The 8,797-nt window shown below is 43.0% G+C and overlaps 1 protein-coding gene across 1 annotated transcript; it reads right to left on the bottom strand.

Annotated features, from left to right (window-relative positions):
• Positions 1-3,700: 3,700 nt before the first annotated feature.
• LOC116679176 (trace amine-associated receptor 13c-like) lies at positions 3,701-5,155 on the bottom strand. Its single transcript, XM_032508861.1, has 2 exons — positions 4,851-5,155; positions 3,701-4,517 (listed from the first exon to the last, which is right to left on the bottom strand). The coding sequence occupies exons 1-2, from the start codon at positions 5,021-5,023 to the stop codon at positions 3,701-3,703; spliced, it is 990 nt and encodes a 329-aa protein (XP_032364752.1). The 5' UTR covers positions 5,024-5,155.
• Between the last annotated feature and the right edge of the window lie 3,642 nt (positions 5,156-8,797).

The following is an 8,797-nucleotide window of genomic DNA, read 5'->3' as shown; positions in this document are numbered from 1 at the left end:
ATGTGTTTTCAGGGAGTATGGAAAGGATGCACATTGCAATCCCACATGAGTTATCTTTATAGATGAGGCGTGGTTCAACCTAGCAAAGACCAGAAGAAGGGGGAGACACGTTATTGGCCACAGAGCCATATTAGGGATGTTCTGCCAACGTGGTGGGAACATCACAGTGTGCTCGCGCAGATACAGTATGCATGGTGTCCTCCAGTAATGTCAAAACTTGGAATACAATACAGCCACATATTCTTCACATTTCTGGACAGATTCACCACATATTTCCACACTACCCGAGCATATGAAGATGCAGACATCAGGAAACCGGTACGTTGTAGTATGGGACAACGTGAGCGTTCATAGTGCAGCCGCTGTACAAAAACTGGTTCGCTGACCACCACCATTCTAATGCGCTACCTCCCACCATTCTAACCATGTCTGAACCTCAAAGAAGAGTTCTTTTCGGCATGGCGGTGGTGGAAGGTATACGACCCGCGGCCCTTTGTGCGCGTGCCTCTTGTGCAGGCTATGGAAGAGGCATGTGATGAGATGGATGTGGTGCAATTCAGGATGGATAAGCACTCAAGGTGCTCCCCCCTCGATGTCTGTGGGGGGGACATATTGTCTGTGATGCCGAGATGTTGTGGGACGAACGGCTGTGCGGCAAATGGAAAAAACTGTAATTATTTTCTTGCTTCTTTTTTTACTGTGATATATTTGGTCTGAAATTTTCTTTTTCAGTTACTGTTTTTGTAAGAATATTTTTGTTCAGTCCCATGTAAATATATCTGCAATTTTTGCACTGACTTGTTCACTGTAGTGAAACAAAAATAATGTTTACCAGCATGTGTGTGTATCTGCAAAAATATTCTGTGCATGTGAACAATCTAAAACATATTTTAGTATTATGGCAATGATAGTAAAGATGAGGGTGCTTTTCATTATGCCCAACAGTGTGTAGTTGGTTAGGCAAAAAATCTGGTAATGTGAATGAAGTGTGTGCATTCATGCAAAAGTTTGATTTTGATAATGCTATGTGTAGTTTGGTTGCAGTGCTTCATTTTGCAGGATATATGAGGTGTTTGCAGTTTGGGTGTGTGGTTTTGTGAATTGTGTTATGTATTTTGATAAAACCAGACTAGTTTGCAAAATTGTGTGTTAGCAATAGGAAAAAACTGTAAACCCTTCCACCGAATACCTAAACTTTTAATCCAGTTTGCAGCCTGTCTTTATTTTGTTTCAACAAGGTCTCTTCTTCACTCAAATTCATCCCTCGCTGTACAGAAACTTTCACAAGTTTCCACATGCTGAACGGTGCTTTTTGCATCGTAATGGACGCTGAGGGGCACCACCCAGCGTCCGTATTTTCTTAGTTGGGACGGAGAACTTGGCTTGGACTACTAGAACTACCATTTCTTTTAAGATAGATTTCTGTTTAATTACTGGATAAAGAAAGAGGAAGTATAGCAGCAAGAGGTAGAGTTATGGACAATTACTTGCTAAGCCCTTTGCAAAGAGTTCTGAAGTGTTTTTTTATGGCCAATCTTTAACCTGGGACGAACTCAACCCCCCTTCAGGGTTTGAACCCTTAGAACACAATTGTCACATTAAATAAACACAGGATTGATTTCTTAAAAGTCTGACACATTGAGAGCTCCAGAGCTGATACATATCATAACAACACTAGTTTTTGTGCCTACTACTTCATCTACTTCTGCACTCCTACTCTCCAACCCTCCCCATTTTCCCAGGAGACCCCTGAGTTTCATTGCTCTCTCCCGGTTTCCTGCCAGGGTCCCAGCTCCCCAATAGTTCCCTGTTGATCGTCTGGGTTGACGTCCACTGTTTCCATCCAGACAACAACACAGCTACATCAAATGTTAGTTGTGGCATGCAGGTGACTCAAAGAAGAGCCTAGTTCTATTTTAGACTACATTTTTGGTCCTTTTGATTTAGTGGAAAAAACAGTTTCCATGGTAGCTGTTTTTGTCAGTCAAAAAACAACCCCATTAGAGTGTCTTGTTCTTACATTTACTTTTGGGTGTACTATATTTCTCAGCTCTGGGATGAGTGTGATTGGCCACATTTGATATACCTTACGTACCCGAGGAAATTTCCAATAAATCCCTTGAGCCAAGCTGCTTGGACCCAATTGTTTTTGCCTGTATTATTAGGGGCCGAGCAGCAAAGCCTCTTTTTATTTTGGCCACAGACATAATGTCACGGAGCACTTTGTACTGTGGATTCTTCAAGACACGTGATAAGTTCCAGAATGGGAACATCTGTATTTTCTAGGGACACATTTGACACCATGAACAGGTAACTAAGTGGTCTTGAAGAAGATTCTATTCTGTCTTTCATTTGGACTCGGTCCTGACTAGTCCTGGTCTTGAACTTGACAAAGGTTGACTTGACTACACCACTATTCATCTTCTCATCTCCACTGCTTTACTTCATTTCTATCCTGAAAAATACAAGTCAACAGCTCCATCTTCTGGCGAGTCAGCAGAGAGTAATAACTGGGGCAGTTGAAGTTTGCAGATAATTTAGCTGAACAATAATTGTTGTGTGACCCAGGCTGCTATGATAAGGGGGGTTCTGCACGCATCTGTCATCTAAGAAGACCAAAAAGTGGACCACCAAATAAAGGACTCAGACTTTAACACCTGCCTCATTTAGTTTGGCTGAATCCCACTAGGGTTGGTTTCCCCTGTGGTGTGGTTCTTTTGGACAGGTTTGAATGCAGCTATCACACCCAGATGACCAGGAGTGTGAAGGTTAATAAAATACCTCATTTGGGTTTTGTTCCGGAGGTTTCAACATGTCATTATTGTCCTCTAGTCATTTCACATCAGTGGGAAAAATTGATAAAAAGACACAATATTACATTGTGAATAGGTCTGTTTATTATCATATGCCACTTTACAACAAATATCTTTGCTATGTAACATTAAATAAATGACAATTCTGATGATTTTCTAATAAAACTGATTGAAAATTGCAATCCATTACTCTTCACAGGATTTGTTAAACTTGAACTTTCTCTGTCCAATGATTACACGTTTCTCTAGAAATGTGACTTCAATGATCTGATGAACTGTAGATAATCCTGTCTTTTTAAATAATCTAATATTTAGTTTCTCCCGACAGGACTTCATAGTGCTTCACATAATTATGTCATAAAGACAATATATTTTAAACAGGGATCACATATGAATGAAACTAAATTAAAATGATTACAACAACTTTGTTGACAGTTTTATGTGAAACATAACTACAGTTCACAGCTGATGTTTTCTATACTTGGTGGGAAAGTGGGGCTGTTCTTTTTAACAGTGGAACAGAGGTAGAGCAGGCTGGCATTCTGTTTGCAACAAAATCAACATAAATCACAGAGATGATGCTTTGACAAACATAGAGACATAAATACAAGCTATTGTAGCGCTTTTGTTGTGTGGTTGAAATGTTTCATGTCACTAGTGATTACCTAGAAACAGTATATGGTGCTATGACTCTTTCTTTAAATGCAGCAGCATAAGAGAGACACAATACACAACAAGAGAAAGCTGAAGAACAGTGGATCATACACAATTTAGACTTAAAGACAGGAAAGTATATCTTCAATTTCTCTATTTCATAAGTCACACACTGAACATATTCATTCATTTAATGTTTAGGCGAGTCTGATCCCAGTCCCTCCACAGCCTCTCTACATCATGCTGGTCTCACGGGAGCCCGGCTGCAGTATCTGAAGAGTAACCATGAGTTTAACTGCTTTTCTAAACCAGGGGTAAAGGAAGGCATAGATCACAGGGTTGAGGCCGGAGGTAAATTGACACACAAAGAGAACATAGGATGCAGATGAAACATTAACAAAGCTGTCACCTGCAAGAGAGACACAGTAATATGGGCAAATAAAGATTAGAAATACAACTACCAGAACACCAAGATTCCTGGCTGCTTTCAGCTCTGATTTCTTTGCCTTTGGAGTCACTGACAGCTGGTGTGTGACAACTGTAATGTGAGAGCGCATGGCACAGGCCTGAGACACAGCCACGGCAAATACTCTCAGATACAGAGCTACGATGACAGTAACTGGAAAAATAAAGGACAAAACAAGATCTATTAGTCCTGTGAAATAGTCAATGACCAACACACATTCTCCGTAGCAGGAATTATACCTCCCTAGTTGAGTCAGGTCATCCTTGACAAAGAGAAAGCTGTAGGAAGCAGAATAGAGCCAACACAGACAAACACTGAGTTTGACTCTGTTCACAGTGATTCTGGTGTTGTAATGCAGAGGGTCACAAATAGCCACATAACGGTCAACTGATATGAGCACTATGTCACCTAGTGAGGATACAGTAATGATGATTGTAAGAGAATTATAAAGGAAACACACAAAGTCACCAAGAAACCAGCAGGATGTTTTTTTGAGGATTTCTCCCGGCATCACCACGAGGCCCACTAGAAGGTCTGAGACAGCCAGAGAGAGGAGGAGGATGTTGGTGGGGGTGTGGAGCTGCCTGCAGGGAAAGAGAAAAGTATCAATAAACCAACAACGCTGACAGAACAACCCAAACCAGTTCTCAAAAGTAAAAATATAAAATACATATTAGTTTAAATATTATCCAATCCTCCACATCAGTAAGAGTAGACAGTTAAAATGACTTGGTTGAGGTCACGGTGGACAGAAAGCAATGATTATATCAGTAAGAGAGAGGACATGAGCATGGCATCAAAGTCAGACATTTGGAGCAACAATATTCAGAATTAGCTCAAAGACAATTCTTCTAAATATACAACAGCTGTTCACATTTTAAAATCCTGTAAAGAGAAGCAAAGAAGTTAACATCTGCCTGAAGTGGGAGACTGAGATGATGATGAGCAGGTTAAGAGTCACAGTGGTCAGAGAGAGGGAGTACCACACAATGTAAATGAGCAGTGTTTGGGGCCAAGGAGACGAGGGCTTCCTGCAGGAGGTGTTTGGGAACTGTGGAAAGCAGAGCTCGGCTCCGTCCTCAACCTCCATCTGCAGAGGTCTGCAGAAAGCTGCAGCTCTGGCAGCTTTCTGAACAAACCTGAGTCATGTAACTGATTTATCTCTCTCTCATTCTCTTCATCCCCTCCTCTTTCTCAGTCCCTGTTTGACTCTGATGCCCCTCCTCCCAGACTCTGCACATCCCACCATCATCTTCATCACTCTCTCTGTAACCCTGCCTTTCTCACTGTCTCTCTATCCAATCTCTCTTCTGTCATTTTTTACCCTTGTTTCCTTTCCTTTGTCCTATTCTTGATAACTTAACCACAGATGCATTCTGGGATAGAAGAAAAAAGCACTCTGGGTTGTTTGCATTTCTTTACCCAATCACAATTAACTCAGGAGACGCTAAGATCTGGATGTAGAGACGGTGGCTCTGCTAAATAGTCTCTGGAAGGAACTTGGTTTGGTGAAACATTTGCACCTTGGGAATGAAAAAACGCCACATACAATAATCAATCAAGTAAAATCCCACAATACAGTAACGTGAGCTATTTAAATAAGCTGGACACACGGTTAAACATCATTTGGTTTTACCAGAGTACTGCCATGTTTACTTTTTCCATAGCAATCCCACTGATAGTTCCAGAAAACTCGGATGGATGACTTGAATCAGCCAGTTAAAGACTAACAATGTTTCCTCTCTAGCATTTAGCTGAGTAAAACAGCAGTGAAACCCTTCAAAACGGTGGCTAAACTGTGTCGTTCTCCCCAGCTGACCAATTATGGTGACTTCTGTCTTCAAAATACCAAGATAGTGTTGGCCAAAAGGCAAACTGCTAGCTTCAAAACAGCAGTCAAACAAAAGGGGTGAATTCACTGACGCTCCGTCCACTATATCAGCCAATCAGTGTCTGTTGCAGAGCTACTTGCAGCTAAGGGCATGGTATAGGTGTGTGTCCCGGGCCAGGTATCTTGCTTTCCCCAGGTGCTCAATCTTGTCATCAATATGTTGGATAGCAATCAAACTTTGACACAAAGTTCAGGTATCGGAAATTAATACAAAACCGTATTGTGGCATCCTTTTTTGGCACCAACCCCACTGGATCACTTTTGGAGCGCTCTATGATCCCCAGAGATAGCATGAGGTCCACTTCTTTTTTCAAGGACACCAAGAGGCGCTCTGTGATCCTGTAACTCATTTGTTTAACTGGAGCCTCTTCCTTTAACACAAAATCATGCTCCACCATATTTGTGAAACCTGGGTACTCTTGAAATATTTGACACTTACATAAAGCTTTCACCTGATTTTATCCATCAGCTGGCAGATGGTCCAGGTCAGGTTCCGCTGGGGCTGCTGAGGGCAGATACTGGTCCTCTACCACCTCCTCCTCCTCTACAGCTCTGATCTGTAATACCTCTGCCTTCCTCATCCTTTAACTCCTTTAGAAGGTTCACATGCAGCACCCTGCAGGAACGTGGTCGGCTTGCAGTAGAAACTTGGTAGGTGGTGGGTCCAAGTTGCTTCTACACCTCAAAGGGTCCCTGCCATTTTGCCAGCAGTTTGCTGTCCCTGGTAGGCAGCATGACTAGGACCTTCTGACCTGGAACAAAGGTCCTCTGCCGTGCCGACTTATCATCCCATTCTTTCTGGTACCGCTGGGCCTCCTCCATGTGCTGCTGGGCAAATTCTGCCACCTTCTGTAGCCTGTCTCTCATCTGAACAACATAGGAGATGATGTTAACACCCCCCTCCCTCTGCTGGTCCCCTTCCCAGGCCTCCCTAAGCAAGTTCAGTGATCCCCTCACCTCATGACCATACAACAGCTCAAATGCGGAAAACCCAGTAGAGGCCTGGGGTACTTCCCGGTATGCAAAAAGGAGGTAGGGTAGCTATTGATCCCAATCAGAACCAGTGTCTTCTGGTACTGAGGGCAAGTCCTACAAAACTGGGCAACATCTCCCTGTAGCCTTCCAGGTGGAGTAATTCCACTGGTTTTCTTTCATTAACTTTGACAGTTATCATCTTCATGGATTGATTGCTATAACATTCATGGTCATTTTTCCATGGCACAACACACATCCGAGTGAGCTTAGCAGGGTTCCTTGGGCACATTGGCTTGTGTGACCCTTTTGGCCGCCCAGTTAGCAAATAGGTACTTTACTAGACCTTTGTGTATTTGTTGGCTGGTTCTCCCTCAGGGGAGCCTTACCCACAACTGGTGTTGCCCTCTGATGGTATTGAGAGGATGTGGGCCTGCGGGTGTCTTTTGTAGCTTTCCAGGTGGAGTAGCTCCACGGGTGTTCTTTCCTTCTTGCAGCCACAAACACATCAGCCAGTAACACAGCCTCTGCAGCCGTTCGTGTTCCCTGATCCATACCTGCAGCTCAGGAGATGGCATCTGCAAATACTGCTCTAACCCTAACCCAGTAAGCAATGGAATAAGGTGCAAAAGCTAGTCAGACCTAGGCCACCGACATGCTACTGCAATTCCCGTATGTGTGAGGAAACAACAGGATAAACACATTTTTCCATTTGTATTCATGTGTGTAATCTGATGCAAAGCTTACTCATGACACAATCATTTCTAACTTAAATATGGTGACGGCCCACTGCTGACCAGTCAGGGGAAAGTTGCCGGTATTTTTCACCAGGTGCGTCTGTGCAGCGTTCAAGAGGCGCTGCAAGCCACACAAGCAATCACGGCCATTCACATTCAAGTCAATGCTTGGTGGTCCACCAGCTGCATCACAGGGCGTCCCTGTGAATCGACGCTCCGATAAAAATACGCCCCAGGTCGTTTTTCATCGAGCCACAGGCCGTTTGTACAGCCAGGGAGAAGAGAAACAGAGAGAGTATCTAGTCAGTTTACCTAAACATCCCCAATATCCTTTAAGTCTCCTCCACAATGCCACAGACAATGAGAGCTTCATCATGGAGAGAGGTTCATCTCGGCCTTTATTCACCAGGACAGCAAGGAGAGAGGGGGGGGAAGACATGCCGGATGCTTGCTGCAGGTCGAGTTAAACCCCCGACTTTTGTTTTGAGGATAAAATTCTTTTATGGTTGCGTGCCAAACCAATTGATCTAACCAGGGGTCCCACTAATTACCTTTATAACAACATATGAGTCCTGTGTTTGATCCAGTTGTTAGTTTGACCCATCCAACACCCCAACCTGCCATCTTTTCAGAATTTGGCACTCTTATACTTTGTGAACTTACTTCTTGCACCTTCGGATGCGCTCCGGCCGCTCTACAACCCTAACTCTCTTTACCTGCTAAATCCTCTACTATATTCACCAGCTAGTCTCTAACTTCATCTATTTGCTGCTGAGTTTTTAGAGAGTCATTAAAAGGACGCTGATGATACTGTGAGAGTGAACAAAACATGAACGTTTTGGGCCTTAAAAACCAAAAAAACAGAGTCAAAACCCTCTCTAGGTATTAGAGGATCTGTAGAGTGGGGAAATAATTCTCTTGAATTTGGGACTGGCAGCGACCCCTCTCACATTACACACGCTAATTGAATCCCTTTTTGTTATTAAAGATCTAGACAATTTCGATAAAATACATGATTGTACTCATGTTAGACACAATATCAACTGAAAAAACAGTCCTGTTCAGTAATGATTGCATCACTTGTTGATGGGTTCATGCTCACTCTTGTTTGTCTTCACACCTCTAATTGCAGACACCTCATTGGTCGAGATGACATCACCTGACTAACCCATACAGGTGTGAAAGAACTTCCTGTCCAGAGGGGTTCAGCACACCGTCTTTAGGAGCCTCTAATGGGCTGTAAGTCATTGTTAACAGAGAGGCA

This window comes from Etheostoma spectabile, unplaced genomic scaffold, assembly GCF_008692095.1.
Source record: "Etheostoma spectabile isolate EspeVRDwgs_2016 unplaced genomic scaffold, UIUC_Espe_1.0 scaffold00009679, whole genome shotgun sequence".
NCBI lineage: Eukaryota > Metazoa > Chordata > Actinopteri > Perciformes > Percidae > Etheostoma > Etheostoma spectabile.
Note: the sequence above shows the minus strand (reverse complement) of the source record. Positions and strands in the feature narration are given on the sequence as shown.